The sequence below is a fragment of the Lupinus angustifolius genome, chromosome LG05 (assembly GCF_001865875.1).
Source record: "Lupinus angustifolius cultivar Tanjil chromosome LG05, LupAngTanjil_v1.0, whole genome shotgun sequence".
NCBI lineage: Eukaryota > Viridiplantae > Streptophyta > Magnoliopsida > Fabales > Fabaceae > Lupinus > Lupinus angustifolius.
Genome location: NC_032013.1, coordinates 23322120 through 23345484, shown reverse-complemented (window position 1 = coordinate 23345484; position 23365 = coordinate 23322120). Strand labels below are relative to the sequence as shown.

Below are 23365 nucleotides of genomic sequence, written 5' to 3'. Positions count from 1 at the left end.
TTGAATGGTGCATTAATTATGTATAAATCTTTACATTGATAATATATAGATAATACATTAAAGTGTAATATCTATACATTGATAATGTAAAATTTTATATACAGTTATTATATTTTCCATCATTTATTTGAATTATTTTTTAAAATTTAATGATAATTAAATATGAATATTGAATAATGTAATGTTATACACAGTTAACCTACACATTTTTTCTCAATACACTATAGTTACAAATATTGGTTTACGTGTTTATGTCATGAGGTATAGATAATATGAAAACTCAAAAATAATATAAATGTGAATTAAGTTTTTAAAATATCAAAATACAAAAAAAAATATTGAAGTAATAAATATGAATTATAATTATGTGGATATGAGTTTAAAATGTGGCATGGAGTATGAACCTACTTATCCAACTTTAATTTATTAAAAAAAATATTAAACTCGATCCATAGAAGAAGGAAAGTTGCTAGAAAGAAGAATGTAATATACATGTATTGAAAATTAGGAATATATTAGTTACTATTTATTGAGGTAGTAGCAATCACTAAAACTTCAAGAAGATTCGAAGGGAAAAAAGTGAGAATGTGAAACATTCGCTTCTTATAAATAAACTAAATGTAAATATTAGAAAGAGAAATAAAATAAGGTCGAAATAGTGGGTAATAATCAAGGATGGTATTTAAATCGATTGTGTTTTTAATTTTGAATAATTATAAGTAATTAAAAAGCAAAATAAAATAAGGGAAAACCAGTCAAATAATATCAATTGAAGTGGGTAGTTTTTGAACTATCAAGAATATCATTCACGGTAAGGAATTAATCTATTTTGGAGTGTATGTTTACTCATTTCAACAAATGTTGCTATCAGGAATCGAGTTATTGATATTTTAGTCATTCTGAAATCTAATGAGAGCTTATACTACTAGACAAACTTATCGTAATTATTATGTAGACTGAAATTGAAATGATATTACTAAAATTAAAATTTAATTGAGTTTAAAATTTCTGCACTAACAGTGTAAAGTTTTTTACACTGTCAGCACATCATCTATCATTGATTTGTATTACATTTGCTTGAGAATCAATAGTAGTTAATGAATCAATGGTATATGATTTGCTAATAATGTCAAAATATATATATATATATATATATATATATATATATTAAATCTAATTTAATTTACGCACAATTTGATCTAAATTGATATTTTTCACTCAATTTAGCATAAACTTATATTTGGTATAAAAAATTACCAATGGTAACTAATTGCTATTTTCAAAAATAAAAGTCTTTAGTTACAAAATTATTGCAAAAAATACTTAAACAAGTGTAATATACATGCAATTATATGATGGATAGATCATCACCAATTATTTATAAGAAGAGTAGACAAATATTAAAATATTGGTGTAGTGATGTAAAGTTTTATTAAATCTCTTCAAATAGACTATCGATTAAGAGTCTAAGACTAATAGTTTAGAAAATCGATAATAGTAAGTAACACTTGTTAGGAATATACTTTGAATGATTAGTTTCATAAGGTAATATAAAAAAATGTATGCCAATAATAATGTAATAGGAATAAATACATGAGAAATGGAAAAACTTATAACACCATTACTAAATACTCGACCAAAGAATGAAAAAAATAAAAGTTGGTGTGTTGATAAGAGAGAGTATAGCGGTGAATAGAAGAGTATAAGGTGGATTCTGTATTACAGGTATGTGGATTTTGTAACAAACCAGTTTCTATAGAATTTGGTGCCATTTTCATACTTTATATCTATGCTAAGAACTTCATCACCTTCACAGAGATCTCAAAAACATGCTCTATCTATACTTGTCTCATTTCTAACATATCAAAATATTCTTTTTTTGTTTTGGGTTTTTCAGTACCATGTTCTTGTCCTAAAAGGATTTCATATGTCTGGTTTTACTTCATTCAACTAATTTCATTTTTTTCTCTCAATGTTCTTGTTTTCCTCTCTATTATTTTCATGATTTGCAAATTGGGTATAGTGGATTTGTTTATTTATGATTATATGTTACCTGCTTATATCATTTGGCTTTGGTTGTTAATGTGAATTTGGTGATGAATTGATGGTGCATATTGGATTCTAATAATCTTCTTTGATCATTTAATTGTTCATAAATTTGTGATTTTTCATTCACTGTGAAGTTACTTGTTTCTGGGATTTGTAGGTCTCTAATTTTAGGGTATTTTCTCAAAATAATAATAATACCAACAAGGTGTTGGTCTAGTTGTCCAAGACTCTGCTAGATCCCAGGATGACCAAAAGGTCAAGCGTTCGATTTCTGGGAGCGGCAGTGGTTGGGAGGGATAGTCATACAACCCAAAAATGATTAGTTCTTTACCTAAAAGGGTGAGGGATACCCTTGTAGTACCAATAATAATAATAATACTAATTGATTTCACTGATCCATGTTATGCAATGTAAATTGAAAAGTCTCTTATCCCCTTTTTATAAATTGCAGTTTATCAATTCAGAATAGGTTAGGAGTTTGGAATTAGGAGAAGGAAAAGTGGTTTTTAATATGATGACTGAGTGCATTTGAAGTTCAATAAACTACTTGCAACACCTGCTTTTGGTGTGGAGTGCTGTGTGTTGTGTTCTTAAAATTCCGCTTTCTTCGTGCTGCTAATCTGTCTATCTGAAATTTGGAGCAATAGCCAGTACTTTATGGAGTCCATGCTCCAGAATTTGCCATCGTATGACCCTCACAACTTCAGTCAGCATCGACCCTCGGATCCTTCTAGTTCTTCTGTAAGTTGAAGTTGTTTTTTTTTAAGTAAATCAAATTGTAAGTATTTAACAATCCTGGTGGAACTCCTTGTAGTATGCAAAAATTAGAATTGATTGGTAATTGAATACTTAGTTTTCGTGTTAGTACTATTCATTACATATATTCTTGTTGTAATTTTTGTGAGACGAGGAATGATTTTTTTTCTAACCCCTTTTTCCTTTAGTACAAATTTGGTTATGTTAAATTGTTAACCATCAAAATAAGACCGTCTTCTAGGTGAAAACAATTATTTGAGTCCCACTTTTCAAATCGGGGGAATCTGATATTGCGATCTTTAGGCTTTAGAGTTAACATGGAGAAGTATCTTGTGACACTGTAATTGTTAGTTTGACTTGAATAATTATAATTCATAATACAGATAAAAGTAATAGACTAATAGTGTGAAGAAACTTTTTGAGCCCAAGGTTGAACTCTTTAGCATATTGTTATATGCAGCATTGTCTCTGGGAAGATCTCCTTTTCATTGCAATAATTGCTTTGCTGTTTAGTTTTTTCTCTCTGTATTTTCGTGAATTTTTTCCCTAAAGAACCAGAAAGGAATTGTAAGTTTTAAACTTTTCAAGAATGGGATGATTTATTTTTCCTTTTATTTCTTTGCATGTAAGACTTATGTTTGAGTAATTCTTCATTAAAAGAAGAATTTAATTGAAACACTAGAATAACACTTACTTTCCCCTTTACAGTATAAAGATGTCTTTGTATCTTTTAGCCATTTCAGTTTCCATGATAGCGTAACGCGAAATGTAGTTGTCTTCACAATTTTTACCACTGATGAATTTAATTGTTCTTGTCCTTTCTTTGAACTTGCATAAGTTGTCCTGTTAACTATTTTAATGTATGAAATTGCAAGCAAAAGATGGAGTTCATTTGATACCTTTTCTGAAGCGTAAAAGTTTGCGTACACGATATGTACAGAGTTCTTGCTTTGTGTTATGTGCCACTTCTTTGACACTGTTATCAATACGAAAAATGATCGCCCAATCAATTGCATTTGACTTGAGTGTGTATGATTGTAAAAATATGACAATATGATTCCAAAGATAAAGAATTGAAGATACTGCATGGGTCACTGTTTTTGCTCTTTTTGTTCATTAGTGTATGATAGATCACGTAATCATATATTTCCATTTGCTTTCTTAATATGAAACTTCTATTCCCATGCAGAAAATGACACCAGCCACTTACCATCCTACTCACAACAAGACCCTTCCACCACCTGATCAAGGTAGTGAACAGAACTTTCTTCTTATTCGTAGTAATGCTTTCCCGTTCTTAGTTGATTGATAATCTTTTCGAGCTTCGCAAATGTATCTTTTCTTTGGATTACTCCCTTAATCATGTCTTGGAGGAGTACCCAAACTGGATGCATTGAATCTGTTACTTAAAGATGTAAAGTATAGCTTATCATGAAAGCGAGAAAATGAGGAAAGACCGAAAGATGATCAATATCGGTTACAGTTTTTATTTTGACATAGACATACACTCCACATTTTCTGTCAAACTCAATGGCTTTTCTGTTTCCATGTATAGGGTTACTAGTGCTTTTCATTTGAGGGTTTACTAATGAAAATTCTTTTGACAGTGATAACGACAGAAGCCAAAAATATCCTTCTAAGACATATTTATCAGCGTGCCGAGGACAAGGTTAGTCTTAAACTCTATATTTTGGTGCATTTAGCTATGCACAAGCTTGTACACATACCTACACCCACCCATTTCAACACAAGAATCTAATAGCTGCAAATGATCATTCTCATTGCAGTTGAAACCGAAAAGAGCAGCATCTGATAATCTTTTACCAGAGCATGGATGTAAACTACCCAGGGTCTCCACTTGACATGTTTAATTGACCAATCGGATCAATCGGATCGTATGAGCTACTTTTCAAATATATAATTTCATTTTAGAAACAAGAGTTCTATGTTTGGAAAGTCTATTTTGTCAGGTACAGATTTGGAGTATGTAAATCTGAAGTCTTGTAATCCCATAAAACTTTACAAGTTAATGAAAATGTTATACTCTTACTGTATTTTTATGTGCCTTGCTTTGCACTTCACAGCTGTTTATGTGAAAATGATGCATATCTTTTGAATTCTGGAATATGTTTTGTGCCATAATTTTCTGCTTAATTTGTTAGATACAAAAAATAGTTCTTGATGTTTCCACTTTTATTCACATGCTTAATAGCCTGGTACTTTGTTTATCAATGCATTTGAAATTCAAGCCTCCTTCATGCTCAAGTATTTTGTTTAAACATAAATGACTATTTTCTCTGTTGGGCAAAACTGCAAATAAATGTATCCATTTAGCAACAAAGTTTGATACTTTCATTCATTACAAAGAATGATAATTATGACAGAGGTGCACTGGGTTAGAAAAGGGTTTATATTGATATGTTCTAACTTCTAACTCTACTCATTGATGGGGTTTTTGGGTCCTATCTTCATAAGTTTTAACTCTTCACAAGAAATAAAATCATTGACATTTTAGTCATCCTAAAATCTAGTGAGACGAACGTCTTGTTAGTCATGGACTCACTCTTATGTTTGAGAGTTTAAAGCAAATGGAATGAAATGGAACATAATGAAACCAAAGTGAAAAGGAAGGGATAGAATGGAAAGATAATTACTTGTTTTCATTACTTCCACATAATGATTTGAGCATTTTGAAGCTCTTGTTTTCATTATCTCTCTCCATACCCCTTTGTGTAAATTTGAGAAGTATTATTAGCCACATTTCCAAGAATATGCCTTACCAATGCAAAAAGAATGTCATTTAGAGTATACATATGTCAACCTCTTCACAAGTCAAGGAAGTGTTGGAATTTGGAAAGCTTCCTTCAAAACTTTTGGAAATGACTAAATTGTACTTAATTCTAACTTGTTCATGAAGATTTGCTCCTTTATAAATAACCACAATAGTCATTGGGATAAGAATATTTGGTTGTTCAATTACACCATCAATGCATAACATTTGCATGATTTCCATACACAAAAACATTTCCATGTGACACATATTGGAAACTTGGAAGTATGTCTATATGTAAAGGGACAAAAGTAAAGAAAAAGGTGTGAGGAAGTGAAGAATGCCGCTTTCTGTATTTTTGCATGAATTTCCCTATTCACTAACATACTGTATATAGTTTGGGATGTAAAAGTGAACAAAAATATGTTATATCTCATATCATATTTATACCAATGACAATGAATCAAAAATAAAATTGAGATGATATATTTTTATTGATACAATGAATTAAAAATGGATGATAGATAATGGACTAATAGTTTATAAAACTCTTACTCTATTAATATTTACATTTTTTTCTTCATAAAAATATACAATCACTTCTTTATGTAGTATGTTTTCTTTCTTTTATTTACAATTTTAATTCCCACCACAATCCATATCAGTTATGGGGGTGGATTGATATAATCATCTCTTTTTGGTCTTTTGAGATTGATATTAATGACTAATTTCGTTTTTAAGGTTACACATCATTAATGAAGTTATTCACTTTAAATAAAATCTAATTTCTTTTATCAGAGATTCAATTGATTGATATTTTCAAAGTTTGAAATTAAATTGACATTTTTGTAAGGTAGGAAATTAAATTAAAACATCAATCTAGATAATATAAAATTTAAAAACTAGATTGATGTTTAACTTGAAAGGTAGGTAATTAACAAATTCTAGTTTAAAATGGAGTAAAATGTCAAATTGATATCATATAAATCATATTAACTTGATTATAAAGAAATTATCTTAAAACAAGTCTTTTAAAATTTGAAAAATACCATCATATCATTCTTTTGTAAATACTTGGTGGATTTTTGATTTTTGTGGGGTATGTGATTACATTTTAATTTTTTAAAATACTTGGAAAATCAAGGTTATATACCTCTATTTATATATCCTTATTCTTATTCTGTTCATATTTATTAGTTTTATTTTTCATATAGCATATCCAATATAACCCTATAATTCTTAACTTGGAGTGTAGACTTTTATGTATATATTCTTTTCTTCTTGCTGAAGTGAGGAAAGTTATATAAGGAAAGTATAATATTCTAAAAAGAAATGTTCATAAACACCCTCTTAATTTTCTATGGCATGAATTGTAACATGCAATTTCTCATGCCCATGAATATACTTAGCATGCTACATATTAATCTTAAATATTCCTGCAGTATTTTATTCCCCTCTAAGGGGAGCCTTCCACAACTCGAACCCATAACCCCAGAAATAAATAGTCACTTTACCACTGAGTCGTTATCATTGCATGGCAAAACTGAGGTGTTACATAAATTGAGTCTCTTCTTTTGAAAATATCCAGAAATTAATATTCTTAAACCTTGTTTTGAGCTTTTCCTGTCTATAATGGTTAAATTGAATGAAAAATTACATAGCAAAAATATAATTTATAATCCCTTTTTTACATGTTTTAAATTCAGGTCCAAATCATACATTATTCAAAGTTCTGTATTATATTTGAAAAGAAAATGACTATTTTGTAACAAAATCAAACATCATGACTCATTCTTAAAATTTGAAAACTTCAAACACTCAATATCAAATATCATGTTAACTCGGAATGATGTTCTTGTTTTTGTTTTCTCCTTATTTAAAATGGAAAGTTTGTATAATTGGGCAATTGTAAGTAAAACCCTGTATGAGTATAATCTAAGAAATATTATAAAAAAATCACTCTTAACTTTTCTAACTACCATTCAAATACTTCATCTACGTATACACGATATTTGACATTATTGACCAATAACAATTCAACTTATTTTGTGGGGCTTGCATGATATATATATATATATATATATATATATATAATTGTCAATTTTCATTGAAATTTTAAATATTATTTGGTGAAGAAGCATGCTTCTTATCTTTTGGAGTACATGCTGGTTACAAGATTATGTTTTTTTTGTACATCAAGTTAATATAAATTAATAATAATATTTGTTTTAACACCATATAAAAATATAATGACGTAAATTTAATGTGTACTTTTATATTGATAAACAATCATAAAAATAATATTATTGTTAAGAGATGTTTCAATCCCAAGGTTGCTTGTTACTACATGATTCATAACTTAAATAGTGAAAGTCAATCATTATCTTGTCCGTAATTATCCATGCAGATTATTAATAGACATAAAGTTTATATTGTCTTTATATTGTTGTATTTTTTGGTTTCTATTTAAAATTTGTAATCTAATGGATCAAATAATTCCACGTATACTAACGGGCGTTGGTTCAAGTGGTACATGCTTGATTCCCCTTAAGCAAGAACCCGGGTTCGAGTCTTGTGGATGGAAAAAATGCCCGTTGGGAGAGTTAGCCCCACTTACCTGTGGATATGCCCGGCTCGGACAGAATTGCCTCTAGTGAGAGAATACCTGTGGGAAACCAAAAAAAAATAAAAATAAAAAATAAAATAATAATTTCACGTATTAATGTTCAACTTCAAATTAGTAATATGAACGACATAGAGATTATATGTCCCCTATATTGAACACTATTTGAGACATGTAATTTCTGTCGTAATAACATATCTTCCATCATTCCCTTAAAATGGATAAAATTTACTTATTCTACAATTGTAACAAAACTCAATAGTTTATAACTAGATAAAATTATACTCACAAAATATTGTTTTTTAAAAAGTGTTTTAATTAGAATGACTTTTTATTTTCTTAAAAAAATGAAGTGATGAGTAAAAAAACATTAACATAAACAGTTGGTGTGACATCCTCTATGAAGAAGAATGAAACCAACTTCTCCAATCAAATGAAATACGTTATCTATCCACTTCCCATATCAACTTCTCACAAATCACTCTCAACAATATTAATAATACAAGATACTAAAAATTGTATTCAAAATTTTGTATGCTTTTAGTGAGTCATCTATTATTTATATTTAAAAATTATTGTCTCTTAAATTAATAATACAAATAAATAGTTAATGGTATATTAACGTGTGTATGAATATTTTTATACTGATAATGCATAGATAATCAGATTATAATATAAGGGGTGAAATTAATTAACCACACATTAGTTCAAGCTTATTTTTATATTTGAGTGGGGAGGGAATATTTCTTTCACTAGATGGAGTTTTCTATACTATAAGATATACTTCAACACAAGTATGAGTTGAAGAGAACCTTGCCACTAATCCAATAATTGGGAACCAGGATCCACAAATTCTTGTTTTTACACTTGTAACAAAGAATAAAAATTTTATAATTAAAGAATAAAAGTGTTATATTCTTATATTTTTTTATATTATTTTTTATATACTTATTTCTTTATTAATAGAGAGGATCCTAACCCCGATAATTAAGAGTTAGTTTGGGAGTAAAAGACATTGATTAAGAATGAAACTCAAACAAATGAAAGAAAAATAAAAGACCCCATTGTTCCGATGTTTATAATAAGAATTGGAACTACCTTCTAATACTTACAAGTTTTGAAAAAGATAGGCACAACGAATTTGAAAACTTCATTGTCTCAACGCCTAACTTTTAGGTAAAAGATTGTAGGATTTAGAGTACCATTCTATTCATTTGTTTTTTATATTACTAATGATATCTCCTTATCTTATTGATATATAACTAATACCTTTTGGGATATATAATTGTTCTTCCCTATGAATCAAATCATTGACATTTTGATCATTTTACAGATTTAGTAGAGTCTTACAGGTCTTACACCATTATACTAACTAGATAAATATTAAGAAAAATTGTATCTTCTTTCATTATATTTAGTATTTAGTGTCTACAATGTTTCACAATAGAAAAACAAATTCTTTTATAACCATATATTATGATGTGTATGAAATGTATTATTTTAATCTCCATAAAGAAACGGGTTGAATAAGATTGTATATAACGTTTTTTTAATCCTTCATTTTCAACTCTCATTTCGATGCCTTAAAAATCATAATTTTGAAGCCAATACCCATCACCACCTCTTGTTCTTAACTAAGTTCAAGTACACATTTGGTTGCACCCATTTGAATCTTTTTGTATTTACTATCATAAAAGTGATAAAAATCTTAACTTTAGACCACAAAAATGGTTAACTACCATCGTTTCAATCAATCCAGAAAAGCTTCAGAGTTCATAAACAAAGATGATGAATCACAGAACCATGTAATGGATTGTTCAAACTCTGTTTGCTACAAGAGAAATAGACCAACTTTGTTGTCCTTTTTGTTTCTTATCACTTTTCTTTCTTTCTGTTATGTTTTGGCTCCACTTTTCATTGGCTCTTCTTTCAGCTTATTTCTCTTGTGTAAGTATCTTATGAAGAAAATTTTCATTTTTTTAGTTTTATTAGTTTGTGAATATTTATTTATATGTGTGATGATCTTATTTTCTAACTTTTTTTCAGACTCTAATGGAACTGAAGATGTGACTGATGTAAATGTTATTGTTCCCTTGTGCTCTTCAGTTTCTAGAGGTAAGTGTTCTTGTTCCCCTTTGTTCTAGCTTTTTTTGTATTCCTGTGTAGTGTTCTTTTTTTTAATTTGGCCTGTTGTTTCATGCTTAAAAATAAAGTGATTCTATAAAAGTGATTACAGCAAAAGTGTTTTTTGGAAGCTGTGAAATATAGCTTCCCAAAATGCTGAATTCAGTTTTGTTTTTATTTTTTTTATAATTCCAAAATATTGTTTTTTATTCTGCAAAAGTGATTCTTGCTTTTATAGCAAAAGCCCAACCAAGTGTTACAGCAGACAGAAGTGATTTTTTCATCAAAACAATCACTTTTCTGTAAAAAGAAAGCTTTAACAAACAAATTATTCAGTTTTAGATGTTCATTCATATAGTATTATTAGCATGATGAAAAGGGTTGAAATCACACACAGATTTTCCTTCATTTATTTGATAGATAACAAAATTAATGTTTGAAAATTATGAGATTTATTTCTAACTTAAAAAATCCTTGTGATTTTCCATATTATTCTTTCCTAATAATCTTTCATACTTGTTTGGTAAATGCAGGAACTATATGTTGTGATAGAAGTGGTTATCGTTCTGATATTTGTGTAATGAAAGGTGATATAAGAACAAACCCATCTTCCTCTTCAATCTTTCTCTACAATTCAAGAATCACAAACAATTTTTCAAGAACTTTTGATGCCAGAAAAAGTGAAAAAAATAAGCAACTCCAACATGAAAAAATCAAACCTTATACTAGAAAATGGGAAACTAGTGTAATGAACACTATTCATGAACTAAACCTCATCTCAAAGAGTGTTGTGAACTTTGATACTACTCATGATTGTGATGTTAAACATGATGTTCCAGCAGTGTTTTTCTCCAATGGTGGCTACACTGGAAATGTTTATCATGAATTCAATGATGGAATCATACCCTTATACATAACTTCACAACATTTCAATAAGAAGGTTGTGTTTGTTATCCTTGAATATCATAATTGGTGGTTCATGAAATATAGAGACATTCTTTCTCATCTATCAGATTTTCCAACAATTGATTTTACAAGAGATAACAAGACTCATTGTTTTCCAGAAGCTATTATTGGTCTTAGAATCCATAATGAGCTAGCTATTGATCCTTCTTTGATGGAGGGTAACAAAAGCATAGTTGATTTCAGAAACATTTTGGATAAAGCCTATAGGCCTCGAATTCGAGGCCGGATCGAAAATGAAGCACAAGAGAATTTGAGAGAAAATCAATTGAAGAAGCTTAAATTGGTTATTCTATCAAGAAGTGGATCAAGAGCTATAACTAATGAGAATCTTCTAATGAAGATGGCAGAAAACATTGGATTTCAAATTAAAGTTTTAAGGCCTGAAAGTAAAACAGAATTGGCAAAAATTTATAGGATTCTGATTAAAAGTGATGTAATGATTGGAGTACATGGTGCTGCAATGACACATTTTTTGTTCTTGAAACCTGGTTCTGTGTTCATTCAAGTGGTTCCTATTGGAACAACATGGGCTGCAGAAACTTATTATGGTGAGCCATCAAAGAAGCTTGGTTTGAAATACATTGGTTATGAAATTGAAGTTAGTGAGAGTTCTTTATATGAAAAATATGATAAAAATGATCCTATTTTAATAGACCCTGAAAGCATTAACAAGAAGGGTTGGGAATACACTAAGAAGATCTATCTTAACAGCCAAAATGTAACATTAGACCTTGGAAGATTCAGAAAAAGGTTGCTCCAAGCTTATGAGTACAAAATGTCTAAATCAAATATCAATGTTAAGCACAAGCCACACCTATGAAGTGTCAATACTGATACGAGTATCTGATGTGTCCATATGTATATTCTTGAAAATTACAGGATATAATATGTTTAAGATATATATGTATAAAACATGTACATAAAATTCATAAAACATATGATTTTTATTCTGAAGTTCCAAATAAAGAATTTGAGTATAAACTCAAAATCATATTATCATAAAGGGCATTACTTATTATCCATAAATAGGAATGTTATTGATGTAGTTTAATTCTTTATCATCATTATGGAGAGAGACGATTCTCCATTCTTTTATATATCATGTACTGTTTTATCTTTTCTATAATTTCACTTGGTATATTAAATATTATGTTTCTCCCATTAACTTATAATTGTGTATTATGTTTTTTCTCTGTATTAAAACGTTCAGGTGTGATAATTTCACTAGTTTAGATTTAGGAGAGGTATCGGAAAAGCATTTTAAGAATATTCAGAAAATATCATATTTATAAAGTATTTATTTTTAAAAATAATTTTGACACTCCATAAATATGTATAGATAAATCGTGTCACATATGAATACATGAAAGATATTGAAGTCTCTTAATAAAGCCACAATAAACTTCAATTGCTTAATCATGTTCTTTATGTTCATTCTTAAATGTTAAAAAAAGTATAATTTTGAAGTCTTCAACATGCCTATGCATATAAAAATAAATAGTAGGATATGTAAATGTTGTGCATGTTCATTGTTTCATATGTTTCACAAATGAATTTGGACAATTTAGATACCTAGCCAAAAATATCCAAAGCTTCCAAATAAACTTCAATATTCCAAGACTCTGCACATTCATCACATGTCTTATAATTACTAATACAAAGAATAGACATTGGGTCTTAAGTATCATATTATTACATAAATGATAAGAACATGTGAAAAATAAAAGTTTCTAAAAATATAAATATAACATAATAACAAAATATATTATATATTATATAATATTGAGTAGTTTGAAATAGATCTGATATAGATCTCTGATGAGAAACTTAGGTTCACCAAAATAAAGTATATTTAGTTCACTTAGTTTTGGCTTTTAAGAACAACAAACAAAAAACATTTAAAATTATCCAGTTTAAATTTAATTTTTGTTTTTAATTAAATTTGAACACTCGGATTGATACTGCACGAGCAGTGTTTAATTAATATGAGGATATGTCACCATTTAATGTCATGGAAACTTTTCATAAGATTTAATTGTAGAGTGTAATATCTATATATTATTAGTATAAAAATTTATACATAGTTAATGTATTATTAATTGAAGGAATTAAAATGTTTCTATTTTCTTACAAACATCATATCCTTATACTATATCTATCTTTCCATTATAAAAGTATTAACTTATTTAACATTAAATTTATTAAATGAAAAATGTATGCCTTTTAAAATGCAGGTTATCATAAAATTTTGTATTTTATGTTATAAGATTTGGAATTATGAGGACTAATATGATAGTGAAGTTCTGGATTATAGAGTTTGAAATTTGATGAAGAAGAAGAAAAGTGAAAGTAAGACATGATGTTCAAAAAATACATATTCTGAGAGAAAATAGAGGAATGTGTTATAGTATTTATGAGATTGAGAGAGTAAGGTATGTGTTCTGGAGATTAGAGAGAATGGTTTAAATGAAAAAAATGGAACCAAAAATACAATCCTCTTTAAATATTGGCAATGTTTGTGACATTGCTCCCTATATTTTACAACCAAAATAATATTAAAATATTCTTGAAACCGATATTAAAAATAACATAATTCATGATAAAATATTATAACGTTGTTCGACTCGTATAGTCGATCTCACGTAATGGGATAAAGGCTTAGTTGTTATCGATGTTGTTATATAAAATTATATACTCCAAGTCTCGTTGCATATATTGTCAAGCTAACATCATCCAACTTGGTTTACTCAACATCCTACAATATACTTCTGGACTCGAAAGGACTTAACTTCGAATATGACCTCAAACTCGGTTGCAAGCTTAACCAACATCATATAATGTTGTTCAAGTTTAAGAAACATCTAGGATTCTTCAAATATGGTTATTATACAAATATAGCAATGAACAAGATAGTTTGTGTAGAAATTAGGCTCTACAGACAAGCCTAATTTCTACACAAACTTCTTGTCCTTGTTAAGTTAATAGGATAAACTGAAGAATACATCAGGCACGGGATGGCCAACTTTGCAGAAAAGAATGACATGTTTCTTGCTCTGAAAGCAAAAACTCGAATTAAAATGGAGCTTGTCCCTAACCTAAACTAGACTTAGCCTTGTTGGCATGCTTCGAGTCGAAGCGACATTGCCGATGACCCTGGCTTGAGTCTTCTACTATGCCCATCGTGCTGAAATCTTGGTAGTTGGACGGACAGGAGGAGGAGTTCTAGCATTTCTGTCCCTGACATCTACATATATATATGACACGAAAATAAGGACCTTAAGTATGGTGAATATTATAGGATGGATGAATATAATCATGTATAGCACGGCGAGATGGGGACAAAACGGAAGTTCTGTAATTTTAACTTACTTGGTACTACTGGATTCCCTTCTAATGAAGATCTGCGCGAGTTCGGCCTAGGCGCTTCCATCCCCGTTAGAGAATGCCTCCTTTTTGTCCTCTGGGTAGTTGCTCGTGGTGTTTTTACATCATTTGTGTGGCTAGTAACATTGATAGGTGACTTCACTTCAGCCACATTGTGTTGGCTCCTGCAAAATTTCACATGAGAAGATTGAATAAACACACTAGTGTTACCATCAAAGTGAAGCTTAAAACACTTAGCTTGCTACGCTCACCTTTTATCAGTGCCAATAATCAATTTTCCAATAGTTCTTAAGGATCTTCTTATATGCGATTCTTTTCCATTTGTGCTACTGGTCACCTTTGTTTTCTGGGAATCATTGCAAAATGCTGCGAGGTCATTAAACGTAGCTCTATCTGCATCTTTTCGACCTAGTTCAGGTGTTTGAGGTAGTTTAATAGGATGAATTTGGACTTCACTGTCTATTTTTATTAGTCTCTTCTGATAGGTAATGCTCGTAGGACTGCTAGGAGCGTTGGCAAGCAACTCTGACCTGGAATTGCCATTGCTGAAATGGCCATACGACTTGGACACTGATTCTGGATCTTGAAGTGAAATATGTCTCTGCAGAGACACTGACTCATACCGCAAAGTTTTGCTAACATCAGCTGCTACTTTTGTTTGCACAGTGTCTTTCTTGATGCTTTTTGGACCTTCCAAGCTTAACCTTCTTGAACGAGGTATGGAAGAAGATGAATCAGTTCCACTTTTATCCTCAGGGTTTACGGATTTGTCAATCTTTGGGGAACTGCAATTCTCAATGCTACTACGTCTTCGATGGCGAAATTGAGTGTTCTCAGACACTAGTAAACGAGGTATGAAAGAAGATGACTCAGTTCCACTTTTATCCTCGGGGTTTATGGATTTGTCAATCTTTGGGGCACTGCAACTCTCAATGCTACGTCTTCGATAGCGAAATTGAGTGTTCTCAGACACTAGTGAACGAGGTGTGGAAGATGACTCAGTTCCACTTTTATCCTCAGGGTTTACGGATTTGTCAATCTTTGGGGAACTGCAACTCTCAATGCTACGTCTTCGATGGCGAACTTGAGTTTTCTCAGACACTAGTGCTGGCTCCTCCGATGGAGTGTATGGCTCTTTAGTTCTATTGAACATTGCATTCTGAGCTTCCTGATTTGCCAATGCAATCTTAAGGTTCTCCAACTAACATCACATAAAACAAGGGGAAACATGTTTAGTGTAACTTCATGAGTTTGGAACAGAGTAACTCCAAAATCATCATTCTTAAATGTCTAAACACTATTTTCAGAACTGCCAAAAAATCGACGATACTGAGTAACTGTCCAAATTATCAGGCTCAAGAAAAGATAAAGTTAGCATGCATTGAAGAAGCTTAAAGTTGACATTATCACCTGTTCTTTTAGTTCCATAACCTCACTGGTTTCTTTATTCAAACGGGCTGCACCTAGTTCCACAGTGGAAACCCTCTGAGCAAACTTTAGAGTACTCATTGTTTCACTAAAGGAATCCGCTTCCGGACTCACATGAGCAAACATCAACGTTTTAGCATGTCCACCTAATGCAGAGTTTTCCACGAAAAAAACAATTAACATATTGACAAATGGTTAACAAATGAAGATATTTTCTCCATAGCTTTTCAGTGACATAATCTCATTGAATACACTAGCGTGTAGTATACCTAAGGAGTCCTGCAAGAGAAGCGTGAGTTTGCTATTTCTGTAAGGGATATGAGAATTCTTTTGAGCCAGGGCTGTGATCACGTCCCCCAAACAAGAAAGGGATTTGTTTATAAACTGTGCTTCCTTTAATCTATCCCCTGTAACTTCGGACTTGTCTACTCGTTCACTTCCGGCAAGGTCTACCAAGTGCAAACAACTGTGGATGGTGCTCCGAGATGTATCTTTGCCATGAACATGCACAGTAAGTACACTGAGACACATGAAACAGCCTTATCAGGACTAAACTACTTCTTTGCTGTAGTGAAAGCACTACATAAGGGATTGCAGTTACTAGAAATCCGGAAAAGTGAACAATCACCTATGGGAACGACTACTCCGATTGTTGATTGCAGTGGAACTGACAGCACGGTTAACCTCACCAAGCTTCATGAGGGTCAGAACATCACTTGTAGACTTCACTGATCTCAATGTGGCATCAGGAAGGCTCAATCCATCGCCATTGCAGCTCCGGATCTCTACTGTGTGGTTAGTTACGGAAACAAACAATTTGCATATACACAATCAAAATACTAGAAATAAAGAAACTTTCTGTGCCTTGTCTCTTAAGAAAATTGTAAAAATGTTTCTTGAAAAGGATATCTGTTGTCTGCTTTGTCCTCAACAAGTAGGTCTCTTACTTGTTCATTGTATATCTCAACCATTTGCACACAAATGTCATACTTTATAATGTCCTCCCTTTGATTAGACAGTTGAAATAGATCGTTAAGGGCCAGATAATTGATCCCCATATCCTTAGATGTTCCACCTGAAGGACCACTCTGCCACAATATAGAAATATTAGATCGAAAAAAGCATTGGTTTCACACTTGACAAATATAGTAAACTACCAGTTCTTGCTTCATGGTTCTTACCATAGTGTGAGTCTTCCCGGATCCAGTTTGACCATAAGCAAAAATACAAACATTGTAACCATCCATCACTGATCTAATTAAAGGCTGAGTGCGCTCGAAAACCTCATCTGAGTACACAGAAGAAAATTTCAACAAAGAGGTGGAAAGAAAGAAAAAGCAGAGGAAAAATTGATGCACAAAAAATACATTTGTATTACTCATTATTAGTGGCTTTTAGTAACTCTACCTTGGCTAGCTGTAGGACCAAAAACTTCATTAAACTGAAAATGTTTCCTTCCATCTTTTAGTGTTTTTGATGGATCCAAAATTAATAGAGAACCATTTTCCCCAACGAAATCCATAATGCTCTTGGTGTTGGCCCGGAACGATGGTCTGATTCTGCAGTACACTCGAATATTACCTGAGTTTTGAAATTGAAATGGTTGGCAAAATTAACCAAGAGATCAAGAATATAAATAAAGAAGTAAACCCTTTCCATATGAATATATTTAAAACTAAAAGTAAATCAACCTTTTAAATCTTGGACCATGTTATACAGTTTCCTATTCTCTTCTACCACCTTGTGATATCCAAGAGCATTAACTGACATCTCCTGTACTTGACTTCCTGTATTCATGAAACAACACACCACTAGACCATCAGTATAGCTGTCAGTGACAATATTTTTTTCGGCACTAATAAGGGTATCCCTCACCCTACGAGTAATGAACTAATCACTTTCGGGATGTATGGCTATCCCTCCCAGCAAGTGTCGCTCGCAGGAATCGAACCCTTGACATTTTAGTCTTTCTAGAGATCTAGCATGATCTTATACTACTAGACTAACATCTTGTTGGTTGTGAGAGACAATATGTCATTACATAAACAATATAAACTTGATGTAAAGGATGAGAAACTTGCAAAGTTGATGGCTATTCATACCAAGGTCATTAAAAAATCTCTGAAACTGTGATTGCATCTCTTCAAACTCGACCTTAAGTTTCAACTTCAAAGCTTTGAGATCCTGAAAACCACAATAATTTACATTGTGCTACATGTGAATAACTCGAGAAAATAAATGATTCTTGAACAGAATCGACATATATGCAATATAAGCATATTGAAGTTTCGGCTATATAAAAGTACTTCATAAACTACTTTTCTGTTGTCTGTTAAATTGTTGTTTCCCTCCTGAACTGGACGTAGTTATAACTTCTAATTAAACAAGATTTAACGTATTCGTTGAAGGTAATTCAAATAAGCTGCACGAATGCCTACCAGAAGTTCTTTTTTCTGCATTTCTAAGAGTTGCTGCTGACTGCAAGTGCACTTTCCGATGCAAGTTCTGTGACACTGTATAAGATGCATGTAGGTGATAATAGAATATATCAAACTATAAAATAATTTTATGTATTAACCATCATTCAGTAAGAATTCTTGTATGTTTATGAAGTAATAATACATTAAAAATAAAGGTACCTTTGGACATTTAGATGCGGGTAAAGCATAGGATGAGGCGGGTGTGGAAGTGGAATCAGGTTGTGAGATAGTCCTTTCTTTTATAATATCCTATAGCATTAATGACAATTGTGTTTGGTCAAAAAACTTTTGTTAAATATCAGAGCAAAAGCGTTGGCAAAGAATGAAAATGAGAATATTGACATTAGTAAATGAAATCACCATTTTCAAAATATTTAAACGGTTTTATCTTAATACAACATACAAGTCATCCAAGAAATAAGCATAACAAAAAAACCCAAAATATAAAGTGTATGCTAATTGTCTTTCACATGTTCAAATTTTAAAAGACCGATAACCGTGATTTCTAGATCAAAAAGTTGTCACCCTGCACATTAGTGTTAGGTTACCTATAAGTATTTGGCAGCAAAATGTAGGAAGTTTTTTGAGGCTTAGGGTATTCTTCAGCCAAAAAAATAAAGAACCAAGGATGATTGTTTTCGATTACTCACTTATTCTCACACAATTTACAGCACAAAGACAATATAACAATGACTGATTAAGAATTAGCATACAAAAAACATTGATCATCTCAAACTAACCTCTGGGAGCTTCTTCAGTGGCTGTTCCCCACCACCATTTGACAGAATCTGATTAAATAATTTTATTGGATCCTGCGGTAAAGACTAAATAATTAGAGACGACATAAATTACTGTACTCAACTGTCAAACCAATATACTTCGGCATGTTAAATTTTAATTAAAACCATTTATTTACATGATCATAATTTTCATTACCAGGAGTCCGTTGGATAGAGAAGCATGAATGTTTCCATTAATATTTTCTTTGGCATCAAGCATTCGGTCAACAAGTAGCCTGACAATTGATTCCACACTTTCTGTTGCGTCCAATCAACAAGTAGAAATAATAAAATCATCCAATTGCATTTGAGAATATAGGAACAGTTTATCAGAGTCTGAATGCATAATATAGTAACAACTATCTGATTGCATGCAATCAAAACAACGTAAATATTCTTTATCGTCAATTAGACGTCATTCGGTCAACGAGTAGCCTGACAATTGATTCCACACTTTCTGTTGCGTCCAATCAACGAGTAGAAATAATAAAATCATCCAATTGCATTTGAGAATATAGGAACAGTTTATCAAAGTCTGAATGCATAATATAGTAACAACTATCCGATCGCATGCAATCAAAACAACGTAAATATTCTTTATCGTCAATTAGAGTATGCTAATATCTTTATTTTCCAATAGCAAGTAATGAATGCTGATGTGTTGGAGTTTTACTGCAATTTACTGAAGTAAATTAGCTCGTGATTCACATAATAAGAAGAAAAAACCATTGAGTTTAAGATTTAAACAAAATTCTACATGCTTTATACGGTGAAGGATCATATTAAGGTTCCCATCATTCCAAACTAATTTCTCTAAATGTGCAAATTGCAAACTACCAAACTCTGGTAATTAGCATTACCCGACACAGGTATCTATCAGCTAACAGATGCAAATCAGATAAACATAAACGAGCAAGATTGAGAGATTAAACCTTCTCGTTGCTGAAAATTACTCTCAATAGGAGGCGTTTTTTCCAATGTGGCAGATAAATCCAAGGGCCTACATGCATCGGAGGGATATGCAGTTGTGGCTTTTGAATGCATTCTACTAGCGGACTGCATTTGTAAAGGAGACTTTATCTGTTTGTTGGAGTCATTCTCATTGTTTATCTGCTTCGACTCTTGAAATGACTTAAGTGATAGAATGCATTCAACAACTTTTGACGCCGATCCCATGTCTACGCTATCCTGAAAATAAATAACCCATTCACTAATTCACACATACTCATCTTTAATGACAAGCTTGAAAGCAACTAGTCATACAAACTTACTAATAGAAACAATGCTTTTAGATTATAAAATTTGCAAATACATGAAAACAAGCACAGTGGCATTCAGAGATGTATGTCCAAAATGTGCAAACTATAATCAACTTACCCTTTCGAGATCAGAAGCTTCGAAAGCTGGAATCTTCAATTCTTCTGCGGCAACAAGAAAGTTTCGAACATTTTCAAAATACTGATAGGCAGGCAAAGGTTGGGAATCCCAGGAAAGCGGCTGTGAAGCTACTGGAATATCAACCACCTTCAATAGTAACATAAAAACGTATAATAAGCTAAACATTTGTAGTAAGAAAGGAGAGAAGCAAAACAAAAACTACAAGTGCAAAACTCAAACTTCCCAATTTGAACCTGCAATTTAAGAAAGTAAAGAACTTCTTCTCTGACTAAGTGATTAAAATAATTAATGGTTACATAAATTAATAATTAATAAACCATTCATTAATGCAACCATATATAAGATTGGTGATAAGGAAACATGCATGTGATTTATTTTTTATTTCCCACAGGTATTCTCGCAGTGGAGGCAATCCTGTCCGAGACGTGAAAATCCAGAGGTAGGTGGGGCTAACTCTCCCAGCGAGTATAAACATGCATGTGATATATGATTGTATTATTGCAATACCCTAGGCATTGATTTCATATATAAATAGTTAATCCATCATTTAGTAATGCAACCATATTTTCGAAGTCGCTACTGCGTTTTTTGCGTTTTTGCATTTAAAACGTAAAAAACTCTAAATCGAACGTTTTATCCAAATTGGGTTCTTAATAGAGTTTTCTACATTTTAACCGCAACAACGTGGTGGCGACTCCAAAAGATGTTGTGTAGCCGAAAATCGAGATGTGACATAATACCTTAGGCACTGCTCCTGGATGAATCTTGTTAATGACATTGCAAAGAACCAAACCATTTCTCAAGCAAGAAACTAGTTCTCTCTCTGTGGGTTGATTGGATATACCAAGAGGGCCCACTTGGCTTTCTAGCCACTGAGATGCATCATATCTTCTCCAAGCTACACCACACAAAACATAGATTTTCTTAGAAAAAATCTCAATGGCACATGAAAATGAAACTATAAATAAAATTAAAAATTCTTCATTTTCATCATAATCAAGTAAATAAGCATAAGAGATTTTCTAAGAAAAATCACAATAGCACATGAAAATGAAACTATAAATAAAATTCAAATTAAAAATTCTTCATTTTCATCATGATCAAGTAAATAACCATAACAAGCATACAAATTGAAACACAAAAAAACAGAAACATTGTAATCTAACAAAACCCTGAATTAGAAAACAGAAACTAACCTGCTTCTTCAGCTTTTCTAGAAGCCATATTGAAATCATGACCCCCATTTCTTGAACAATCCACCATGATTTCTATATTTTCAAAAAATCGCAAATTTTGTAAACTGAAAAGGTTTCATGCAATGCAAAGCATCAAAAAATGAGTGACAAAGAACAATATAGCAGTTTTCTTCAAAAACCCAAATTAGATACCCATGTTGAATAAGAAAAAATAGAGAATAATATAAAAACTGAAACTTTTTGAAGTGGGGCTTATGAAAAATACAGAGAATTGAAGAAAGAGAGAAATGAGAGGAGCAAAGTAAGTGGTTTGGTTCATAGTGTGGCTTTGGTTTTGGTTCGGATTAGTGAAGGAAGTGGTGGTTTGGGTTCCGAACCTTAGGTTCGGAAGCATAACGTTACTTTGTTGGTTTTGAATTTAAATTGTTTAGGGTTTAGCGAAGCAAAGAAGGATTATGCGCCGTTGATCTTGCATACTGAGTCAATTAATCAACGGTGGAGATTTATCTTATGTGGAAATGCTAAGAATCAGGTCAAATTTGTGGGTATATTAATTAACGGAAATAAAATCTTGTTAAAAAACAATATCTTGTAGTTAAATCATCAAAAAATTAATGTTGTGATTTTAATTACGATATTATACTATATTTACGTTATAAAGAAATCTAAAGCAGCAAAAGTTGTAATCTGGTTAGTTAATGTGGATTTCAATTCCATATAACTATTAAGATTATGAGTTAAAATTAAAGGTTAATTATCTTTGACATAACTTTTTCTTTTAATCTGAACCCTTTAATTGTTGTTATTTTTTACAATAACAATTATTCATACTGACTTCCTATATATATATATATTATATATATATATAGATAAAATATAATGTAATTATCACCATAAATTAATTTCCAATTTCATATTTTGTTGTTAATAATCTTTAATTTCTACAAAAGAAAATCATCTAATCATAAGTAATCATCGTTAACACAATAACAATATATCTTACCTTAAATTACATATTATAATAAATAAATACAGAAAATTATAATATAAAATACTCTAATACACTATATTATAATTTTTAAATAAAAATATATAAAAATTGAATACTTAATATCATAAAATAAAATTGTTGTACAACCGCTATTATTATATAAGTAAGTCTTAATCACCTTACTATAAATAGCATTGGTCAAAACAATTGTTGGCTAAAAAAGTTAATACTTATCTCCCTAATAAAAAATAATAATGGCCTAACGGTAAATGTTTGTTAGACCCATGTGAGGGACATATAAACACACTTAATGATGTAGAAAATATCATGCATATTTTTTAATGATTTTAAGGAATCTACTATGTTTTGGCAACAATTAGAACACTTTATATCGGCTTATGGGAACTTATTTCTAGCAGGT

General features: G+C 31.0%; 3 protein-coding genes across 6 annotated transcripts; 2 read left to right on the top strand and 1 right to left on the bottom strand.

Moving 5' to 3' along the window:
• LOC109348219 (DET1- and DDB1-associated protein 1) lies at positions 1633-4859 on the top strand. Of its 4 annotated transcripts, XM_019588516.1 has the most exons (6): positions 1633-1725; positions 2501-2518; positions 2550-2790; positions 3995-4055; positions 4413-4474; positions 4593-4859. In XM_019588516.1, exons 3-6 carry the CDS (start codon positions 2707-2709, stop codon positions 4665-4667), a joined length of 282 nt encoding a protein of 93 aa, XP_019444061.1. In that variant the 5' UTR covers positions 1633-1725; positions 2501-2518; positions 2550-2706; the 3' UTR covers positions 4668-4859. The 4 variants fall into 4 exon arrangements, with proteins under 4 accessions (XP_019444061.1, XP_019444062.1, XP_019444064.1 ...); XM_019588517.1 differs by lacking the exon at positions 2501-2518 and having other exon boundaries at positions 2697-2790; XM_019588519.1 differs by having other exon boundaries at positions 2501-2790; positions 4413-4501; positions 4544-4631.
• On the top strand, positions 9726-12242 carry LOC109348218 (EGF domain-specific O-linked N-acetylglucosamine transferase-like). The gene is made up of 3 exons (XM_019588515.1): positions 9726-10145; positions 10245-10313; positions 10856-12242. The coding sequence occupies exons 1-3, from the start codon at positions 9926-9928 to the stop codon at positions 12106-12108; spliced, it is 1542 nt and encodes a 513-aa protein (XP_019444060.1). The 5' UTR covers positions 9726-9925; the 3' UTR covers positions 12109-12242.
• LOC109348217 (kinesin-like protein KIN-14L) lies at positions 14312-22250 on the bottom strand. Its single transcript, XM_019588514.1, has 20 exons — positions 21954-22250; positions 21498-21655; positions 20737-20883; positions 20292-20547; positions 19517-19617; positions 19321-19392; positions 18740-18829; positions 18539-18613; positions 18203-18284; positions 17792-17887; positions 17508-17681; positions 17282-17388; positions 17010-17188; positions 16729-16890; positions 16370-16620; positions 16083-16246; positions 15795-15873; positions 14924-15512; positions 14658-14836; positions 14312-14532 (listed from the first exon to the last, which is right to left on the bottom strand). The coding sequence occupies exons 1-20, from the start codon at positions 22018-22020 to the stop codon at positions 14459-14461; spliced, it is 3102 nt and encodes a 1033-aa protein (XP_019444059.1). The 5' UTR covers positions 22021-22250; the 3' UTR covers positions 14312-14458.

What these genes read in the sequence shown, in the direction of transcription:
- LOC109348219 (XM_019588517.1), top strand. Translation starts at nt 2,707, where the DNA reads ATGGAGTCCATGCTCCAGAATTTGCCATCGTATGACCCTCACAACTTC. An exon ending in CCTTCCACCACCTGATCAAG is followed by an intron (nt 4,056 to 4,412) that starts GTAGTGAACAGA and finishes TTCTTTTGACAG; the next exon opens with TGATAACGACAGAAGCCAAA. An exon ending in ATCAGCGTGCCGAGGACAAG is followed by an intron (nt 4,475 to 4,592) that starts GTTAGTCTTAAA and finishes TTCTCATTGCAG; the next exon opens with TTGAAACCGAAAAGAGCAGC.
- LOC109348218 (XM_019588515.1), top strand. Translation starts at nt 9,926, where the DNA reads ATGGTTAACTACCATCGTTTCAATCAATCCAGAAAAGCTTCAGAGTTC. An exon ending in TTTCAGCTTATTTCTCTTGT is followed by an intron (nt 10,146 to 10,244) that starts GTAAGTATCTTA and finishes ACTTTTTTTCAG; the next exon opens with ACTCTAATGGAACTGAAGAT. An exon ending in GTGCTCTTCAGTTTCTAGAG is followed by an intron (nt 10,314 to 10,855) that starts GTAAGTGTTCTT and finishes TGGTAAATGCAG; the next exon opens with GAACTATATGTTGTGATAGA.
- LOC109348217 (XM_019588514.1), bottom strand. Translation starts at nt 22,020, where the DNA reads ATGGTGGATTGTTCAAGAAATGGGGGTCATGATTTCAATATGGCTTCT. An exon ending in CTCTATCCAACGGACTCCTG is followed by an intron (nt 19,393 to 19,516) that starts GTAATGAAAATT and finishes TCTTTACCGCAG; the next exon opens with GATCCAATAAAATTATTTAA. An exon ending in CGGAGTAGTCGTTCCCATAG is followed by an intron (nt 16,621 to 16,728) that starts GTGATTGTTCAC and finishes CATGTGTCTCAG; the next exon opens with TGTACTTACTGTGCATGTTC.